Raw genomic sequence first — 22591 nt, 5'->3', positions numbered from 1 at the left:
CTATATAGAAGTCTGTGTCTGGTGCAGGAATAATGGTCATCATTCACTTCAGGTAAAGCCTTCTCCAATACTTCCATAATTAAGCTTGGCCAAAAGTAGTCTCAAGTATAAGGGTCCCTCTGGTTGCAATCTTGAGATTTAAAAGGACTGACACATCAACATCTACTCTGTTTACTCACAGGACCATTAAACAGTTTATGAAAAACATTTCCACTTCTTTGACATCCTCCAGGTCCATGGGATCTCAGTCAACCAATCAATCAGTAATCTTATAAAGCGCAAACTACTAACCCGTAAGGGGGGTGGGGGACGTGCGGTTCAGTCGAAGAGCCAGGTCTAGAGGTCCTTTCTGAATTACGACCGCTGTGGTGATTGCCTGAAGTGCAGAAGCAGGGAATTCCAGGTCTTCGCAGTGAGGTAGGAGAAGGATCTTCCTCCAATCGTGGTCTTGCAGATCCGCAGGATAGCGGCCAGGGCCAGTGGGGCAGAGTGGAGTTGTCTGGTGGGATTCTAGAAGGAGAAGCTGTGGTTGGAGTATGCATGTCTGGTGTTATGGAGGGCTTTGCAGGCGTTCATAAGAAGCTTGAACGTGATTCTTTTGATGACAGGTAGCCAGTGAAGGTTCCTCAGGTGGCCCGTGATTCGTGTGAGGCATGGGATGTTCAGGATGAGTCTAGCGGAGGCGTTCTGTACAGTTTGTAGTTTTTTTGGTAGTTTCTGGGTGGTACCAGAGTAGAGTGCGTTACCATAGTCGAGTCTGCTGCTGATATGCGCATGGGTGACCGTTTTCCTGGATTCAGTTGGGATCCATTTGAAGATCTTACGAAGGAGATGGAGTGTGTGGAAGCTTGAGGCTGACACGGTGTTGACTTGGTGGTTCATTGAGAGCGAGGAGTCCAGGATGATGCAGAGGTTTTGTGCGTGCTCTGTGGGTGTGGGGGGGTTTCCGAGTGCTGCGGGCCAACAAGAGTCATCCCAGATGGAGCCCAAGATGAGGATTTCAGTGTTGCCTGAGTTAAGCTTGAAGCAGCTGTCCTTTATCCAGGTGACTATTGCCTTCATCCCATCGTGGAAGTTGTTATTGGCGGCTGTGGGTTGGTCCATGAGAGATAGAATCAGCTGGGTGTCGTCGGCGCAGGAGACGCTGTTGAGTCCATGGCTTCTGACGATGGCTGCAAGCGGGCCATGTAGATGTTAAAGGGTGGGACTCAGGGAGGATCCTTGAGGCACTCCACAGCTGTTCTCTGTGGGTTTGGAGTAGAACGGCAGAACTCTGACTCTCTGCGTTTGGCAGGTGAGGAAGGTGCAGATGCATTCTAGGGCTTTGTTGCAGATGCCAGCGTTGTGGAGTCTTACGCAGACTGTGTTGGGGGAGACCGTGTCGAAGGCAGCTGAGCGGTCCAGGAGAATGAGGGCTGCAGTCTCGCCTCTGTCAAGGAGGATGCAGTGTAGTATGTGGCGGCGAGGAGAGCAGTCTCGGTGCTGTGGTTGCTTCTGAATCCAGATTGTGACTGGTCCAGGATGTTTGTTTCGATTAACTCTGAGAGCTGGGTGTTGATGGCCTTCTTGATGACTCTGGCTGGAAAGGGGAGCAGAGAGATGGGTCTGTAGTTCTTGAGGTCCGTCAGGTCGGCCGAAAGTTTCTTCAACAGGGTGTTGATCTCTGCATGCTTCCAGTCTTCCGTGAAGGTTGCAGACTCGATTGAGGAGTTGATGGTGTGACAGAATTCGGGTGCGATGGAAGTGCTGGCTCTGTTAAAGATGTGGTGAGGGCAGGGATCCTAGGGGGGTCCGGAGTAGATGCTCTTCATGATCTTGAAAGTGCCATCAGAGGTGAGGGTCGTCCAGTTGGTCAAGGTGTGCTGGGGGCTGGGGCCATTGGGTGTGGTTGGTGACTCTTGGGTTGCAAAGCGGTCGTAGATTTCATTGATCTTGCGGTGGATGAAGGTGGCGAGGTTGTCACAGAGGTCTTTAGACATGAGAATGTCTGCTGTCTCTGTGCTGTGCTTAGCTAATTCTTTGACCACAGCGAAGAGTTCTTTGCTGGTGTGTGCGTTGGTATTGATGCGTTCCTCGATGGCTGCCATCTTTGTTGTTCTGATGAGGTTGTGGTGTGTGGTGATGGCGGAATTGAAAGCAGCATGGTCTGCCGTGATCTTCCTGCTCCTCCATCTTTTCTCAAGCTGTTTGCAGGTGCGCCTGTACTCTTGGAGGGCAAAGGAGACCCAGCTGGCTTTCTTGGAGGGCTGCTTGCCTGAGGGTTTCCTGAGGGGGGCCAGTGTGTTGGCACAGTTAGAGATCCAGCGGTGTAGGTTGGGTGCTGAGGTGTTGGTGTCCGTGTATGTCTCAGGTGGGATCTTGCTGAGGGGAGGTGGTGAGCTGGTCTTCAATGACTTTGTTCCAGCTTCTGCGAGGACACAGTGGGCATGGTGCCATACAGTGGGTTTGGTGAAGAAGTGGAGGCAGTGGTGGTTGGTCCGGTGTGGCTCATAAGTATGGCTGACGAGGATGTTGTTGCTTGCGGAGAAGATGGGGTTTGAGCATGTGTCGTGCTGAGTGGGTTGGCTTTGTGACCAGTTGTTTGATTCAGATGGTGGTGAGGTTTTCCTGTAGGGATGAGGGGTTGTGATCTTTGAGGTTGTCCAGGTGGAAATTGAGATGGCAGAGGAGGATGTAGGACATTGAGGCGAGAGCGTGGTGAGCGATGAAGTTGGTTATGGCTTCGCTGAAGGGGGGTGGGGTCAGGGGGTTCTGTAGATGGAAGTGCCGTGGACGGTGGTGTTCGGGTTGTTCTGGATGTTGAAGTTGGGGTGCTCCATGTCAGGTAATTGGTCGTCGGAGCTGGTTGTGAGGCGGAGGGTGTCTTCTGTACGATGGTGATGCCTCCTCCCAGTCGGTTGACGCAGTCCTTGTTGATGATTTTTTTCCCGTCCGGGGTAGTGATTACAATGTCCGGGGCGGCGATTACGATGTCCAGGGCTAAGCTGCAGTTCTTCCAGGTTTATGTGAAGCAAGCAATGTTGGGGGAGATGGAGTCGAGCAGGTCCCAGATGTCCATGGAGTGGATGTTGAGTAGGATGCATCTGAGGTGGTCTGGTCCAGGTCTTGAGGTGCGGAGGCCGACGAAGATTCAATTGATGGTGTGGCTGGTGAATGGGCCTTGGATGGTCTACAGTGACACGAGGTAGCAGGCAGAGTGTCATCCGTTGTTGAGGGCATGGAGGATTCAGGTATCATAGAGGTCGAAGGTCCAAGTATCAGGGTCTGCGGTGCTGGGCATGGTCCATGTGCAGACAGGCTTACCTTTGGCGGAGCTGCACAGTGGCCACCATTAAGCAGTGAGAGTGGGAGGACTGGACAGCTGGGAGGCAGGAAAGTGGGAATCGGCGGTTGAGGGGGTGGTGGCCTAGGGGGACAAGCAGCAGCGGGGAAAGGGCAAGGAAATGGAGCAAAAGTGAAAATTGCTGAAAGTGAAAGAAAGTGACCAAAGAGCAAAAGACAGAAAAGATGAAGGGAGGAAAATAGAGATCAGAGGAGTAAAGGCAGAAAGCAGAGCGGCAGAGGGCAGAGCAGCAGCAGCAGAGCGGAGATGCTGCTCACTGGACCACCAGGGATGAGGTGCAGGCGGGTGCTGCCTGCATGTGGAGTAGAGCCTTAAACTCTCAGGACCTGAAAGGGTCGGGAAAAGAGACACACAATTGATGGACGGAATGCAGATCAAATCAAAACATTCACCCCTAGTCAAGAGATCTAGGTTAAATCCCAACATTCCTTTGCTCACCATGCTACCCCAGTTTAGTCCTGGCCATATACAAATCAGTCTTGACCCTGTGCCTCATGGGAACAGTCCAGGCTGAACTGCTATGCCAGGGCCTCCCTGGACCGGAAACAAGCATCCTAGGACCGGTTTCGGGGTTTCACCCCTCTTCAGCCAGGATAGCTTGTATCCAGTGGCACAGTGAGCCCAGGACCCACGTCTGGGCATACCCGGCGCATTTAGGGCGAGGAAGCAAAAGACGTACAATTGGTTTCGGGGTTTCACCAAGGGTCGGGGGCAGCAGCTACCAGGTGGAGCTGTGTAGGAAGGGAAGCAGTTCACTGACAAGGCACTGGGGGGCAGGGATGTGGGGGACAAGCAGTGGCGGGGAGACGGTGAGGAAAAGGCGAAAAAGTGAAAGTGCAGAAAGTAAAAGCAAGTGACCAAAGATAAAAAAAAATACAGAAAAGGTTAAGGGAGGAGAAAAGAGATCAGAGGAGAAACAGCAGAGAAATGGAGGGCAGAGCAGCAGCAGCAGAGCAGAGATGCTCCCCAATGGACCACCAGGGATGAAGTGCAGGCAGGGGCCTGCGGGTAGAAGGACTCGCAGACCTGCAAGGGTCAGGGGCAGCAGCTACCAGGCAGAGCTATGCAGGTAGAGAATCAGTTCACGCACAACGTTCTCGGCCTACTGATGTTACCTCCTTTTAAGCCTATACATAAAGCAGACTTAACATTTGTCTCATGGACAGCAGCACTGCTCCTGGCTCTGACATCCTCTTGGAGAGTGGGATAGATTCAGGCATTTACCATCAGAGAATCCTTTCTCTGGTTAAATAAGGACCAATCCGAAATTAATTCCTAAGCCTGAGGCCTTTCAGGAAAGGCGGATGAAGTTGCTGACAGCGTGGCTTTTCCAGTCGTAGTCCAGATGACATCGGTCTCATTCCCGATCTGAGGTTCCAGCCCGGGGCCATTCAAGGAGCCGTTCCCAAGGGCACCACTCACCCAAGTTGCGAAAATCTCGTTGTGAGGGTTCGTGGCCATGGTGGTCTTCAGCCTCACTGCGTTGTGACGTGGCTGCTGGTTCCTCTCATTCCTCACTGGAGGACGTCGCTCAAGAGTCAACCCGAGCCTCCCTCCTTATCCTGGAGCCGGGGCGACTATGACCCAGATGCAGACATACTTTCATGCCCTGGATGCCTCTTTTGGGTCCATGCCTCCCCTGGAGAGCCTTCGGGCCCCAAGAGGTGGGGGTACTCTGACTGGAAGCACGCCGGCAGGTTCGCCCTCTGTGCCTGTTGAAGACCTTGACTCCGGGCCTGAAGTAATTACGGTGTCGGTACACAGCCCGGTGCTGCTTCCAGTTGTGACGCCGGTGGCGTCAAATAAGGTGGTACTTGAGGTGGCTACAACACCGTCCGACGCCGGAGGCGCAACTCATGGTGCATGACGATACGATACCGTCCCAATGTCTGTTGGTACCGGAGACGCCGCTCATAGCCACTGCAGTTCCTTTATCTTCTCCTTAGGATTCTGAGGATGAAGCTGGCTCTGTTGCGGTTTCTCCAGCATTGCAAGGTGGCTCAGCTGACGCTGGTGACTCTGACCGCTTGGTCCGTCTTGTTCAGCCTCTCATAGGAGGTTCTTGGGCTGCATTGGGTGAGGATAGTAGTTTGCAACCCTCTCCTATTTATGATCTGCTTTCTCCGCCATGAATGGCGACGGAGGCTAGTGCAGCTTTTGCTGAGGTTATAAAGAGAGCTGCTGAGGTATTGAAATTGCAGCTTCCTTCGGTGACTTTGTCATCTGATCCCTTATTGGATCTGCTTCAGCAGGCTGCCACAGGTGTTGAACCCTTACTCCCGTATGGAGAGTCTCTGTATGATATTCTCCTGGGAACCTGGGTAAGGCCGGTACCGGGTGTCTCTGCTGAAAGTGCCATTTCCCATTGCCATTGCCCTGCTCCAGACAACCCTGCCTGTCTTTCTCAACACCCTACTGCTAAGGGATTTGTCGTGCCACCTGCTACGACTTTGCCTAACCTAAATGTTTCTCCTTCACTTCCACCAGGTAGAAAATCTAGGTGGCCGGAATATCAATGCGTTGGCTAGTTCGGCCTTGAGGTCGTTTAACGTGTCTTCTGTCTTAGGAAGGGCTTCATATGCTTTGTGGGACTCTGTCACCCATCTGCTTCCTTCCCTTCCCTAGAGGGTCAGGGCTGAACTCTTTCAGCGTGCGCAAGATAGCTGTGAGATTGCAAAGTTTAATATTAAATCAGCAATGGAAACCACCGATTCTCTTGGCAGAGCTATGTCTCGATCTGTTGCTCTCCGTAGACACGCTTGGTTGCGGGAGTCGAAATTCCCTGATAGTTTTCAGCGGAGCTTGAAAGATACGTCCTTTGATGATGTTTGTTTATTTGACAGCCATGTAGATTCAGCGCTACTATGCATCATGGCTGGTCACTGGTAGTTTGACTTTATCATGTCTTTTTCTTATTCTTTATGTAGCCACGGTCGTGGATCTTTAGGTTTAAGGGTTTAAATCCTGACTCTGCTGTTGCACTTTGTGGTATTGAAGTATATGCACTACTTCTTCCCTATGGCTAAAGTGTCTGACTCCGGATTTGACTATTTTAATCTCTGAATTGTCTTTGCAGCTGTGTAGCTGGTTTGTTCTTTTATTTTACTCTGATGAAGAGCTTAGTCTCAAGAGTTCATACCTTTTTTGGGTATATGTCTTACTCTACTTGGAGTATTGTTTTCTACTGTATAGCTCTTTAACTGTGCTACTTCCGTAGTCTATTTATTTATTATTAAATCGTTTTCTCTGAATACCCTGTCTTGTGTGAGCATCACTTGGCTATACAGCTTAGTCCTTCTTGGACTTTGTTATATGCTGTTTTAAGGGCTATTGTTGTGAGCTAATAGCCGTTGTTTTCCTCTTGTGATGCTCTTTTTGGGGTTCTTTTTATTTACATGCCCCTTTGGTTTTTCTTAGCCATGGGAATGAGTGCAATTTGTTTTCTCTTCTTGAGCGGACTTCATAATTATTATAAGTGCTTACATTTTTGAAGAGTTGTGCTGGTAAATTCAGAGTTTATGGTGTATTCATCGGAAGAGACAAGTTAGTGGCCTCCTATTTTGTGAGACGGTATAGGTAATTCCTTGGTTCAATTTTAGGAACATGGTGGTGTTAACTCTTTATCTTAAACTATCTGATAGGCAGTGTCTGAAACATTTATGACAGTTTTCGTTTTGGTCATACATTTCATGGTGGGAGTCTTTAGGCTTGATAGAAAGTTCTTCTTGTTATTCTCCTACAATGCTTTTTTGCATCTGGCTGAGGTTTAGATATTACCACCTGTCCTCTTGAGTATGTAATCAAATTTAACCTGTGCTTAACAGTCCTTGAGAAATCATGGATACATACATATATACATAGATATATATGTTTTTTTTTATATCTTTGTGGCAACATTTTATACAACTGGCATAATTGATGAATGTCTATATGAGATTTGAAACTCTTTAGTGCATTATGTAACCTTCGAGTGGTCATTTTGTTCAAACTAACTTATTTATACCATAGAGGCGTTATTGCTCAACTTTCTTTTGGCGTTCATTTTTTTTTTTTTTTTTTTTTCTTGGTATAATGGGAATGAGTTGTGAGAGTCCTCCTTTTGGATTTTATCAGGACAGTTCTTTCTCTGATATTTCTTTATTGTTGTGAACAATGTGGATTGTAAGAGTAGGTTTATTAAGTAAGATGATAAGAAGAGCCCCACCAGGATCAGCCTTCCTGCTGCTCAGCCCATCCTCCAACTGACTCTCTCACTCACCAACATTCCACAGCCACCTAACTCACCAACTTTCCACCACCATAGTCACAATGGCTGAGCAGCAGGAATAACACAACTACACTGTCCTATTATAGAGAACAGTGGTCCATATTCTAAAAAATAATAAACAAAGGGAGATAATCATACACTAGATAGAAAGTATGACTTTTGTCCAGCCGGACAAGAATTTATTTTCATAATATATTTCAATAAGTAGCGTTTAAGAAACAATTAATAACAAGTGGGCACAGCCGTGACACACAAGACAGAACAACGAAAGGGATTGGCCAAAAGGCAAGCCAAAATGGGTCTGTATACTTGTCTTCAGTTTACACAGACATATATCAACTTTTAAACACCATTGCACACTCTAATACAGCTTAATCTTAGTACATAAGGTGTCTCGGTGTCGACGACGTTTCGATGCCCCTATTAAATACCAGGCATCATCTTCAGGACAATCGAATTATACATTGTAGTCTTGACAGTTATATACTGCGCCTTTTTATGTTACTTTACATTCTAAAGGGACATGGGAGAAAGGTAAGATACATACAGGGAGAAAAGAGAGAAAAAATTGTAAAGCATATTTAGAAAAATAAGCTAGGCATGTTGTCAGCATAGAATCGGTGACATTTGTGAAAAAAACTGCAATTTTTATGGTTAGTGCTGTACCAATTTCATGCTCTGGTGATATAGATATGATAATCATGTCAAAATCACGTAAGGACTATATAGGTGGTTATACATAGCTTTCTCGAGTATAAAGCACGTGACCCAGTCCTGTATGTTTAGCAGGTTGGTCCGGACTAGGATCGTGAGGACGGGTTTCATCCTAATCACATGCTTATACAAAATTAAAAAACGGCGCAGTGCATAGTAGTGAGGGGAGATTGGAAAGCAGGGTAGTCATATAGACCGCGTGTGGTTTAAAAACCGCAATGTGCGTATTAATAAATAAAAGTGCAGTGTGTGCCCACTTGTTAATAGTTTCTTAAACGCTACTTATTGAAATATATTATGAAAATAAATTCTTGTCCGGCTGGACAAAAGTCATACTTTCTATCTAGTGAATGATTATCTCCCTTTGTTTATTATTTTTTAGAATAGGGACCACTGTTCTCTATAATAGGACAGTGCAGTTGTTTTATTCCTGCTGCTCAGCCATTGTGACTATGGTGGTGGAAAGTTGGTGAGTTAGGTGGCTGTGGAATGTTGGTGAGTGAGAGAGTCAGTTGGAGGAGGTCCCTACTGAATTACCTTTGGGTTCCCTTGTCCTTGTATAAAAAAACAACTGCACTGTCCGGCAGACGACGACTTAAAAGTGAAACCCCTTTTATGCCGTCCCTGGCAGGAAATACCCAATGCCTGAAAAATATTGTTAAATTGCAGCATATCCACAGTAAACGTTGTTGAGGAGCCCATCTGCATGAACCTTGGAATGTGACACTATTTGGCCTCAAATGTATGATATGACGGTAAAATCATATATTGGAGAAATTGAACAGTTTATAAAATCCCGTATTTATTTGAAGGATTTCTAGATAATATGACTGCTTCAATGAACACTTTTGTGCAGGTGTTTGTGTGGATTGTCTTTGAGTTCCCATCATTTGTTTTCAGATGCTATCGTTAAGTTCTGTTTCTGTATTTCTCTCCTGCATCTTTTTGTGATTCGGCAGATAATCATGGAGTGCATGCTACAGAACTACTACATAGTCTGTTATACATTATCAATTGTCTTTTACATAGAATTTGATGTTCTTACATTCTCAACAGTACCCCCACTTTCTGAAGAGGGATGCCAATAAACTGCAGATAATGTTGCAGAGAAGGAAAAGGTATAAAAACCGGACGATTCTTGGGTACAAAACCCTGGCTGTGGGGCTCATTAACATGGCAGAGGTAAGGAGAGCTTTGGACTTTATTCTTCATAGCACAATTTTTGGAGACTTACATTTGGCATAGATGTGTATTCTGTGGTTCAACTGGGTATGTTAGTGTCATAATTTGAATGCCCGCAGCCCTAAACTTTAAGAATATTTAGTTACGACACTTGCACCTTGTCCATTCGGATCAATCACTTTTATCGAGACCATTTCAATATTTGTATTGTCTTTTATAGTGCAAACTTCATACAACCATGTTTCAGAGAGCTATACATGATATATCTAACAATAGAAAGTCAATCATATATTGACTATGGTAGCATATGCACAAGCATTTGTTGTGTACATACATTTATTATAATTTTTAGAGGAGATGTCTTACAGTAAAACTGGGACGTGCATATAATACAGATCAGTGATGCATGTTTGAGCAAAACAGATCCCTGGTTCATTTCCTCTGTTAAACACCAGCTATGGTCCAAATAACCCACAGTTACGAAGAAAGCATCATAACCCAAATAAGAGAGGAAACCGTAGAGAAAAGGGAGATAGGCCAGAAATTACTTTAGGTTTCAAGGAATTGTGCAGTACGAGGTTAGAGGAATATGTAGAGGTCGTTGGAAAACAGCAACATAATCACATTTTTGATAGGAAAATGGAACGTTTAAGGAAAGGTCACTGGTACATTGAAAGAGAGGACAAAAGTGAGACATTAGCTAGGCAGAAGTTAACAGAAACCGAGTACATGTTGGCAGTAGTGTATTGTACAGACACATTGTCGAGCTGACGAGAAGTAGGAAGAGTCTAAAGAGGATTAAAGTATAGAGTAATAACAAAAGAGAATCTATCTATCTATTAGCATCACATGGAAAGTGCTTCCTGAAGTATCATTTGATAATTTGGAAATGAAGAGTATCAAAGAATTACACAGTTCGAGGTGGTGCAAGTGGTTTGAAGAGCAGCAAGGAAGATCACACAATCAGATTTAACAATGCACACAACACAAATCAAAGCATTATGCATTAATAGCATGACTAAATGTAAAGAACTACCAAAGCTTGCTTATTTACTTTGTGCATTTCATCTGTATCATTACATTCTGCACCGTAGAAAAAAGGGTAGATTCCTTTATTGAGAAGGGTAGGTATTTTTTTTTGCCGTCATCACCTTGGAGCTGCTTTACCCTCTTAACCAAATGCTCCCAACATGGGCCGGTTATATTCACTTTCCTTTGTCCAATCCATTGAGCCGCCCTGTTGTTGGACACTCTGAACTGGCCCTCAGGGTGGATACCCTGAGCCCTTTATGGTGTAATCATCGGACAATTACCCCGATCGTACGCTTTAGTTTCCCTGACTAGATCTCATCCAACACAAGACTGGTAGCTAAAGTTTCGTTCTTTTTTCTTTAAGGCATGTTCTGTCAAACTTGATAGTCCTTACGGGCAACTGCAGTCCCTCATTGCCCGTGGGCGGGCTCCTGTCCACCCATACTCTGCATATCAAGTGCCATGCACACAACATAGGATAAAAAAAAAATTCTTTTTTATTATCTCAATCTTGTTCTCCATTATCAGCTGTTTTGACACCAAATAAAATAAAGTTAAGGCTTACCTTAAATTCAGTTCCTATAATCACCCTTACTAAACTACTTATGTCCTCCCAAAACACCTTCAAAATGGGACATGAAACAGACATATTTATATATTGTCTGGGGCACCTCACTTTCTACAGTAGTTTTCAATTGATCTCGCCAATCTTGACATTTTCTAAGGAGTCCAGTGAGCCCTATTTAGAGTGAAAAGATGGTTTCTTTTTGGGGAACAAGACTGACAATGGCTTATAGCTCAAAGGGTACTGTGGTATTGGGTTTCGTCAGGTCTACATACTCTGTGAAAACTCTCGAACACCATAGAATAGAAGTTGGCACAGAAACTGGAAATGCAAAAGACAAGTTTATTAAGACCCCATGGGGTGGTGGTACATTCCTACAGCACCCTTCGGTAATGCAAGAAGTATCACCCCGAACATCGGTGCGAGACCTCTTTTATACAAGTTTAACAGTAATAAAAAGATAGGCGGTATACTCACTTCACAGTTTAGGTACATATAAGGGCATTTTTGGAACACAGCCAACATGTGGGAGGAGTTTAGTACCACTGGTCAGTTGTAGAGAACATTCCTGAGAAGTGACCACTCATTAACCCATATGCTCGAGTACGCATGCGTGGGCTTGACCAGTGCTAAAAATAGCCTGTTGCCGGGCAAGGTAAATGGTCATTGGTACAGAGGAAGGACAAAAGGGCATGCTGACCACGAGGCCGCGTGGTCATACAAAATGGAAGCCAGGAAATATGAAATGGCCTCCGCACGTTTGGTCAAGTTAACAATGAAAGTTCGTGTAGCTGAGCTAAATGCTAACTCAGTTGCTGCCAAATTACAACAGACGGCCCTTTTAGCATTTAGCTGAAGCTACCTCATAACGGAAGTAATCAGGATATTCGTCATCAATATTAATCTTCATTATTTTCATCATTTCTGCATTAATCAATTGCTCGTTTTTGGCAATAGCTCGTTTGGATGGAATACAGGCTGTAATACATACAGAGCATAAGGTAGGGCCACATTGAATACATAAACAAAGGAAAAAGAGTATTCCAATAATCATACATAGGATCGTCAGTAATTTCCAACCCCAGGTACTAAGCAAAGTCCAGAACCAATTAGAGAATGTCCATGTACCATTTTCGGGGTGAATTTCAGCAGCAATTGTATGCAATTTGGAAATGGCATCATACACAGAAGGCGAATTATCTGGAACGTAAACACAACAACTACTTCCGATAATGCGACATGCACCCCCACGATCAGCTAGTACTACATCTAGAACCATTCGGTTCTGGAGCATTACAATTCTGGTAATTTGGAGTTCCTCAGTTAACTTCCCTAATGCAGAGGCAGTTTCATTAGCAACAGCTTCCACAACACGTGTTAGCCGTCTTATTTTTCTGCTGTTTAAAGCAGCACCAACAAAGGAAAACAGGCCTAAATTAAAATCTACATATTGTTGTAAGGAAGTGTCCGTTTGATCTACATTTTCAGTCTCTAATGTTCTCTTAACCCTATTTAATATAAAATCATGATATAGTACAAAATCATTATGGTACATAGGCGGGGCAATAAATACAGGGGGTAGTACAAAAGATATATAACAAGTTCCTAACCACCCAATGGGAAGACAATGATATCCTTTATTTCCACAAATAAAATAAGTATTTCGGGAGGTTACAAAAGCGATACTATTTGGTGTGTCAAATGTGAGAGTAGTATTACATACACTTTTCCCTACCGGAATTGTACCTTTATTACGCACACACAATTCAGCCTTGGTATCAATAATAGTAATCACATGTAAACTAGACATATTTGTAATTCGTTGATTAGTGAAAATACGAGGCGTAGATACATTGTCCGGTCGATATTCTTCCCACTCAAATTTAGTTCCTTCTGCCTGTGGGTAACCATCTCTATCATTACAGCATATTTTATTTAGTCGAAAAAGTAGTCCACCTTTTGTTGGCCATCTCAGGGTAAAAAGAAGAGTGTACCAAGCATTGCAAGAACCATTATGAGAAAAGGGAAGAGGAATAAGTGGAGTTCCTCCTTTCTTCTGATGTCCAGGCAACATTCCACATACCCAACAGTTCGAAGTGTTCGTCATATTATGGGTATGATGTAGAATCTGAATGAAGCTGTTATTTAAATAAGTCTGTCTATGTCTCTCTTCATAATAAGGTAGAGTAAAATGGAAATGTTCAGATGGGATTGGAGTGGTAGGCAGTAAATATTCTCGTGCAGGAAGCAATCGTTCTACAGTCCAAGCTATTACTGCTATTACCACTATAGTCACAACAAAAAGCACTGCACCAAGAATTCTCCTGTTCCTCATTGTCGTAGGTGCCATAGTGCAAAGAACAAAGTTTCAAAAAAAATAAACTAAAAAATAAAAATTGAGTGCAAAGATCCGAGGTAGCCGCTGGTATCTTCTCCGAGATTCAAGACGGGTGTCGCTACACTGGCCAGAACTGATCCCCCCCCTTGATATTCTCGGCTTCCGTTTTCGCAAACCTCAGAACGGTAACTCAACCAGTCTCGCACAAAAACTATTTCCTTGGACGTAGGTTATACTTCACTCCACCAGAAAGTGTGGTCCGGGAAGGCTTCCTCCGACTCGTGAGGCGTAGTAGCTGGGCTCTTCTCTACATCCAAGATGTCTCGATAATCGACAGCACCGCAGGATTCACCAGGTCCGGAGAGACACGACGGCAGTGAGTAGAATGTATCCACTGCTTCCTATTCGTGACTCGCACAGCCGTCCGAGTTGTCAGCAATACTTGTTCAGGGCCACGCCACCTCGGCTCCAAACTGCTGGTTCTCTCGAACACACGAACCATAACATGGTCCCCAGGACGGAGATCGTGAGCCTCTCCAATGGAGTTGTCGGGGAGCGCTTCTCGAACCTGTTGATGAATAGAAAGTAAATCATTTGTTAATCGTGCCAAATAATTGTTCATCATTATACAAGGCACATCATGTATTAAGCGAGGCTTTGGAACTCCCCAGATGTTCATAGGCCTTCCAAACACCACTTCATAGGGTGTTAGGCCAGATCGGGAATGTGACACTGAACTAATAGATAGTAATGCCAAAGGCAAAGCATCCGGCCATTTCAAAGACGTGGATGCCACAATCTTTGCTAGCTTCAATTTCAGAGTTGCATTATACCTTTCCACAAGACCTGCTGACTGCGGGTGAAATACAGTGTGGAATCTTTGTTTAGTTCCCAATCCTTTCAGGACATACTCCACTACTTTCCCAACAAAATGAGGACCATTATCATTCCACAGAAATTTACAAACACCATAGCGTGGGAAGTACTCTTTGAGTAACACCTTAGCTGTTGTCAACGCAGTAATATCCTTCGTGGGGAAGGTCTCGATCCACTTACTGAAGGCACACACCACCACTAAGAAATACTTCATGTTGTTACAACGCTCAAACTGGATGTAATCCATTTGTAATACTTCGAATGGTGTAGTAGGTGGAACAAACCCTCCTTTAGGAGTATAAGTCCCTTTTGCAGGATTGTGCTGTAAGCATATCAGACAGGTCTGAACCACTCTCTTAGCCGTGCTGGCAATCTAAGGATGCTCCCAAACTCGTGTAAGCAATTTAGTAATTGCAAGAGCTCCAACATGTGCCAGCCCATGTGTCATTTGAACTATTGCTTGCAAATAAGCGGCAGGCAATTTCCATCTCTCCATATCTTTGCTACGCCAACAACCCTCATCATCCAACACTCCCTCTGTCGCCCAGATTGCAAGTTCAGCTTCAGATGCTGATTTTTGTATGTCCAATATTTCCTCTCTAGCATCATGCCATCGCTCTGCCTGTGATTTCACCACATACATGGGAGAGACATTTTGTAACATGGCAGTCTCTCTTGCTATGCGATCTGCAAAAGCGTTTCCTTGTCCTATTTTATCTGTCACCTTCTTATGTGCACTACATTTGATTATCGCTACTTTCTTTGGACATAATAGTGCATTCAGGAGGTCACGTACTAATTCTCCATGCATGATATGCACTCCATGTGAGGTCAGGAACCCTTGTTCCTTCCAAAGTAGGCCAAAATCGTGCACTACTCCAAAAGCGTAACGGCTGTCAGTGTAGATGTTCACGCATAATCCAGCACTTAACTCACAGGCTTTCATTAAAGCTATCAATTCAGCTGCTTGGGCCGATTTTTGCAGTATTCGTGCTGTTTCTACCACTGTTTTAATTGTCGTGATCGCGTAGGCTGCAGAAGTTGTACCATCTCGCAGCTTCAAACACGATCCATCAACCCACAGTTCCCCATCTACATCTGGAAGTGGCGTATCCTGTAAATCGATACGACCCTTTGTCTGTTCTTCGGTCAGAAAAACACAATCATGTTGTTCTTCCTTCTGGGTCTCAGCAACAGGATATGGCATTAAAGTAGCAGGGTTCAAAGTGGCGCACCTCTTCAGTGTAATATGTGGCGCCAACAGCGTTAACTCGTATCCTGTTAAACGAGCACTAGTTAGATGCTGTGTTTTCGTTTGGTTCAATAAAGCATCTACCGCATGGGGAACTAACACCAACAATTTGTGTGACAACACTATCCCCTCACTCTGTCGTAGGGCCACAGCTGTTGCTGCGACTGCTCGAAAACATCCAGGCAATCCTCGAGCCACAGGATCGAGTACTGCTGAGAAGTACGCACAAGGCCTCTGTTTATCTCCGTGTGTCTGCACTAAGACTGACAATGCACACCCATCCTTCTCATGTACATATAGTGTAAAGACCTTTGTATAATCTGGTGTACCTAACACTGGTGCAGAACATAGGGCTTGTCTCAATTGTTCAAAAGCATTCTGACATTCTTCTGTCCATTCAAGGGGAATTGGTGTAGTTTTGGACAACAACGCTAACAAGGGTTTTACAATATGCGAAAATCCTAGTATCCATTGCCTACAAAAGGACGTCAAACCTATAAAGGCACGAACATCTTTCTGAGTGCAAGGAACTGGTGTATATAATATTGCTTGAATTCGGTCTGATGTCAATGCACGTCCCTCCTTAGACAAAAGATGACCGAGGTAGGTCACCTTTGGTCTACAATATTGCAACTTCTTCCTCGAGACCTTGTGATTATTCTTGGCAAGGAAAGAAAGCAGGGAAAGAGTACTCTCCTCACATTGTTCCTGCGTGTCTGCTGCAAGTAAAATGTCTTCTACATATTGAATAAGAGCCACCCCAGACTGTAAAGGAAAGGAATCAAGCTGCCTTTTTAAAGCCTGGCTATAAAAGCTAGGGCTTTCTGTGTAGCCTTGAGGAACCCGACAAATCTATATGATTTGTTATTTAATGTGAAGCCGAACAAATATTGGCTACCAGGATGAATAGGAATCGAGAAGAAAGCATTCTTCAAGTCAATAACAGTGAATATAGTGGCGGTAGGTGGAATCAAAGTAAGTACGGTGGTAAGATCAGACACCACCGGGTATTGGGGTACAACTGTCTTATTAACTTCCCTCAAATCAATAATAAAACGATAGACCTTAGTGTCTGTGTCTTTCTTAAGGACCGGAAGAATTGGGCTATTACAAACATTATAGGGGACTTCCTCCACCACCCCTGCCTCAATCAAGTCATTCACAATATGTGTCAAAGCCATTTCACCTTCTCTGCATATCTTATACTGTGGTATGCGGGGCAAAGACACTCCCTCCTTTACAGTAATATGTACGGGAGGAATAATCATTTGACCCACGTCAGTATCGGAAGTGGCCCATAAAGTGCTCGGAAGAGAAGCTAACGCATCGGCCTCCTGCATGAGGCACGATCTCTCAACCTCTGGGTAGTTCTCATTCAAAATAACCCGCACCCCTTCAGGGGCACAGCGTATAGTTGCTCGAAAATGTTTTAGCATATCAAGTCCCACAATATTATCTGGCGTGCTTGGAGATAACAAAAACGGGTATGGGGCAGTAAATTTGTCAATGTGAAATGAAAGGGGTTGAGACAATGGGCTAAGAGAAGGTGTTCCATCGAACCCTATTGATGTAATCGTTTCGCCAGACAGGGGAGCCCTTGGAACCAAGTGTTTGGACAGAGCGCTACGAGTAGCTCCTGTATCGAACAGAAACTGATCAGTAGAACCCAAAACATGTGCTGATATATATGGACCCCTTTGAACGACTGGTACTGCAACCGATTCCACACCTAATCCTACGCAATCCTATGCATAATTATTATCCTGAGACTCAATAAACTCTCCTTCAGCTATCTGATACTGATTCCGTCGATCAAAAATATTATGATCAGCCTGAGCACAACCCCTCGCTTCAAACCTACCGCGATCATTCGCTCCACCCCTCGACCCTGAATAACTATTCCGTGACCTTCCACTCCCTCGACCACGCTGATTACGCTGTTCTCGAAGCACCGGACAATCTAAAGCCCAATGTCCAAACTGTTTACAGTATGCACACTGATCCTCAGAAATGTCAGAACTGGTGGAAGACGTACTATACGATCCTCGTCTACCCCTATCATTCCCTCTCGACTGGGTAGCATAAACCTGAGCCAACATCACCTTCGTCTTTAAATCCTTCGCTTTCTTATCACTACTTTCTTTAGCCTCCAATTCCTGTGGTTCATAATAGTGAGCCATAGTCAATAAAGAAGCAGGGGTTGCCGTGGTCCATGAACTTTCACTAGTCTTTAATCGTCGTGCAATCTCCGGTAGGAGATTAGCCACATACTTATCAACGAACAAATGCCTGCCCGTGTCTTCTGTTAATAATTGCCCACTGTAATCATGAAACGCTTCCTCGAAACGGGAAAAGAAGTCAGAGACCGATTCATCCGGCTTCTGTTTACAAGAAGCCAACATTGTCCAATCAATTTTCTTAGGGGGGACAAGTGTTTTTAATTTAGTCAAAATAGCCGCCGGGAGATCTAAAATCACTTGACACGGCTTACATGCGGGTTCCCTATCCAAATCAGCTTGAGCTAAGTCCTTCCAATCTGCACCTAAAATCACCCGATCATCAAACTTACGAATAGCTCTCCACATATCAGGGGGCAATATTAACCCAAAGAAAAGATCAATGTCAACTAATGTCATAACACACGAAGAAATAGCACCTTCCACTACTTCATAGAAAGCTGCTGGATTTTTGCGAGGGTCGGGCAAAGCATTTTTAAGTGTCATAACATCTGTTCTATTCCAGGGCGTATAAACCCAATTATATATAAAATAGCCCTTCGCATCTTTAGACATCCTATCATTGTCTGTGCCGTGCCCTTTAGGAGGGACATACAAAGGTGCGGCTTCTCGCATAGGCATAACATGAACTGCAGCGCTCTTATCTGTTTCAAAGATAGGACACTCTTTCGATACTTCCGTCGATCCGGACGCAGGCGGACCCGATGCCTTTTTCGCCGCTCGTAGTCGTGACGCTTCATCCCGCAGCTTAATCAAACACTGAAAAAACTCATCCGCATCTGCAAGAACAAAAATACCTTTACGTAAATTATCACGACCAACTGATATATCCTTAGGTTCCAACTCAGATGAATACTTTCTAAATCGTTCAACAACTTCATCTCCTAAATGATCCAAAAAATACAATCGTTCTCTATCGGACCACTTACGCATAAGACCATCGATTTCTGAAACAGTTATAGAATTAATATTAAGTTTACGAGCAAACCCGCGTAATTCCGAGGCTCGATCAGCACTTAGCCTGGTACGCTGATCTCCCTGACTATCCTCGTCGGAGTCCTCATCTGGGGCCGTAGGCGGAACATACGGAGGCGGGCAACGATCTAGTAATGAAAAATCATCCGATTCATTAGTAAGGACAGGATAAAGAGGACGTTGAATAGGAAACTGACCATTAATTTGTAAATTACGTTCTCGAATCTCTCTCTCTTTCTGTTCCTGCAATTCTTTTTCCTGCAACTGTAAAGCTTTATCACGAGCAGCCTTTCGCTGTTCCTTGTCCGCCAAGGCTTGTTCACGCTTCATTCGTTCACGCACCGCTTTCTCCCACATACGTACACAATCAAACATATCCTGTCTAGACCTGCGCTGAAACAGACACTGCTCCACATATTGAACCTTTCGCAGATCAAACGACCCATGTAGAGGCCATTGCAATTCACGATCAGTTTTTGTATATTTATGCCATAATGTACTATACATAATGGGAGGAAGGCCACATTTTATGTACATTTCACGATTAGGTGTTCCCTCTGGGGGAGCCGGCTGAGATTCATTTAATTGATAATTGGTACCATTTCCAAAACAGCACATTCCTCGAAGTGTGCTGAGAAAAGGCATGTCAAAATATCACGAAAAAAACCGCAATACTACATAAAAATGGCACTTAAATATGTCTTACACACGGTGTGCCGTTCAAACAAATACAAAGTCAGAGAAATATCCCTACATGCCTGTCTATGTGAGGTACACTCCACATATAACTCAAATCATAGGTCCAAATGTTAGCTAACTAAAACAAATCCAAAAAGCCACAGTAAGTGTCAGTAGACTACCTTACCAATCACAAGCTTACCAAATATTCTCAAACGTCCAGGTTCCAACTGCCAAGTTATTTAATCGAATCAGCCAAACGGGCACTGCACGACAACCCAACCGATCAGGATCTCAGTCGAGGACCGGCGCCACCTGGAAGGTCGGGTCAGAAGGAAAGGAAGAAACACCGTGGGTGCCAAGACTCGGGTCACTCAGTGGCAGCGTACGCGTCCATGGCGAGTTTCCAATTCTTCGTCGCGACCTCTCCTTCGGGCATCCGAGTCTCCGATGAGTCCCTTCGTGGTCGCCAATTTGTGGTATTGGGTTTCGTCAGGTCTACATACTCTGTGAAAACTCTCGAACACCATAGAATAGAAGTTGGCACGGAAACTGGAAATGCAAAAGACAAGTTTATTAAGACCCCATGGGGTGGTGGTACATTCCTACAGCACACTTCGGTAATGCAAGAAGTATCACCCCCGAACATCGGTGCGCGACCTCTTTTATACAAGTTTAACAGTAATAAAAAGATAGGCGGTATACTCTCTTCACAGTTTAGGTACATATAAGGGCATTTTTGGAACACAGCCAACATGTGGGAGGAGTTTAGTACCACTGGTCAGTTGTAGAGAACATTCCTGAGAAGTGACCACTCATTAACCCATATGCTCGAGTACGCATGCGTGGGCTTGACCAGTGCTAAAAATAGCCTGTTGCCGGGCAAGGTAAATGGTCATTGGTACAGAGGAAGGACAAAAGGGCATGCTGACCACGAGGCCGCGTGTTCATACAAAATGGAAGCCAGGAAATATGAAATGGCCTCCGCACGTTTGGTCAAGTTAACAATGAAAGTTCGTGTAGCTGAGCTAAATGCTAACTCAGTTGCTGCCAAATTACAACAGTACTTGCTATAAATTCTCCAAATCTCAATTCAGCAAGCATTCGCTCCACTTCTGATAGAGTGGAGGTTTCCCTTTAACCTCTGCATAGGTAATGATACCATTTTGCCACTTCCTTTTTATGTTTACCAGACATGTGCAAGTCTCTCTCCAGTGACGAGTCCTTCATACTTACTTATTCCTTGTTGTAATGCCCCAACCAAGAGCTGAGTTGCGAATATTTGAATCTGGATAGACACCGGCTGTTTTAGAGTACATCTCCTAAGTTCTCAGCTCACCACCAAAAATCAGATCACCCCCATCTTGTGTATTTTGCTACTTTAAGTGGTCGACTTAAGGTGTCCTTCAGACACTTGGGTATCCCTCCGGGTTCCCAAATTGGTGTCAACGCAGAATAATATGGGATTCCCCACGTAACCCTTATTTCATACCATACATTAATAGCTGCCTTTAAACCAGTTACTCTAACCTTCTTGACATATTTAGGTGAGCCTAATTTATATAAGAAATATACTGCTTTTCACTTTCTACTTTAGAACAACAAACGTGATGGTTGGAATGTTTGAATTTCCTCTGTCACAGGTAAATTACTGGGCCAAATTTCAGTAATTTGTTTTTTCCTCACTGAGTCACTCCAGACAGACTAACCATATGCAATTCAGACATGGCCCTTTTCCAATAGGCACATGCTTTGAGAATCGGTTTACAAGAAGTACATGACAAAGGTCAAGTAGATTGAAAAGTCATATAGAAAAATATAGGACAATAAAGCAGTAATGTAGTCCACAGTAAGGATACAGTAATATAAAACAATCAAGCAATTGGGTAATGGGGATGGGGGCAGATTTGAGTCTGCTTAGTCAATTAGTCAGTGGACCTACCTGACACAAATTGTCAAAATGTTGGGTCTTTGGAAGACATAAATCAACTTTTGTTTATTATCCCCAGACTCATTTCAGCCTTTTTGGTCTTCCTCATTGAGAACAATAACTGTACATAATGATGAAAGAAACTTGCATTGGCAAAGGCATCACCTATGTGAAAGTACTAGGCTTTGACAAAATAATTTATCCTTGTTGTACAGTAGCGCTTCTGCTGTGCAACATGGCTATAAATTAGAAAAATAAGTGCTACAGCGTAAGCAGTGTTGGCCGTATCCTAGCACAATTTTTTCTGGCGAGGGAAGGGCGTGGCAATCAACAATGACGGGAGGGGAGGCATGCAACAACAGGAGGGGGAGGGGGCAAACAATGATGGGAGAGCAAGCAACAATGATAGTAGTGGGGAGCGAGGAGAGACTAACAACAATGATGGGAGGTGCAAAAAATGATCAGAAGGTAAGCAATGATGACGGAAGAGTGGTAGGAGTGGAGGCAAGCAACTTCAACAGGAGAAGGTGCAAACAATGACGGGAAGCAAAGCAACATCGACGGGAGTGGAAAGGTCTTCAAACAACAAAGACAGAAGTGGGAGGGAGGCAAGCAATGGCGACGGGAGTGGGGAGGTGGACAAACTGAAACAACAGAAGGCAGCTGGGTGCAAGCAGCAATGTGGAAGGGTGCAAGCAACGAAGAAGCAACCAAAAAGGAAAATATCTCAATCTGAGCACGAGCAGTTGAAGGACACTAATAAAGCAAATTATTGGTACCTGGTCTATGCTCCAGGGAACAATAAACACATGAAGATAAAGTGAAATAGGCAAGCACTAACCAATAAAATGCAAGAAAATTAGACTGAAAATGAAGCCAACAAATTTAAGGGAATGGGCAGTCTCCAAGCCGCTGTTAGTTAACAAAATGTCTTGCAAGTGACAACACATGTGCTGTCTCAGGCTAGACCTAGAAACAAAGTGGTTGGTTACAGATTTCCTCCTCCTTGGAAAGAGCAAGTCTAAACTAAGATAAAAGGATCAGTCACGGAGACCCCGTGTCCGCCTCTAGAGGTGGAGAAAAGAAGGTTTGCCTGTGCATTGTTTTTGCAGTAAAGTAGGTGCTGCAGGCAGGTATTACATTCAGCTTGTTCTAGCACCTGCCAGGGCTCATCGTATTGGGTGAGTATCACAATAGCGCTG

The 22591-nt window shown here is 44.5% G+C and overlaps 1 protein-coding gene across 2 annotated transcripts in view; it reads left to right on the top strand.

Moving 5' to 3' along the window:
- The window catches only part of PACS1 (phosphofurin acidic cluster sorting protein 1), a 1445983-nt gene that overhangs the window by 461087 nt on the left and 962305 nt on the right, over positions 1–22591 (top strand). For both annotated transcript variants that reach the window (XM_078660756.1, XM_078660757.1), the window contains exon 4: positions 9381–9506. In XM_078660756.1, the coding sequence (XP_078516882.1) occupies positions 9381–9506 (126 nt within the window). The remainder of the gene's footprint in view (positions 1–9380; positions 9507–22591) is intronic.

The sequence above is a fragment of the Lissotriton helveticus genome, chromosome 9, assembly GCF_964261635.1.
Source record: "Lissotriton helveticus chromosome 9, aLisHel1.1, whole genome shotgun sequence".
NCBI lineage: Eukaryota > Metazoa > Chordata > Amphibia > Caudata > Salamandridae > Lissotriton > Lissotriton helveticus.
Note: the sequence above shows the minus strand (reverse complement) of the source record. Positions and strands in the feature narration are given on the sequence as shown.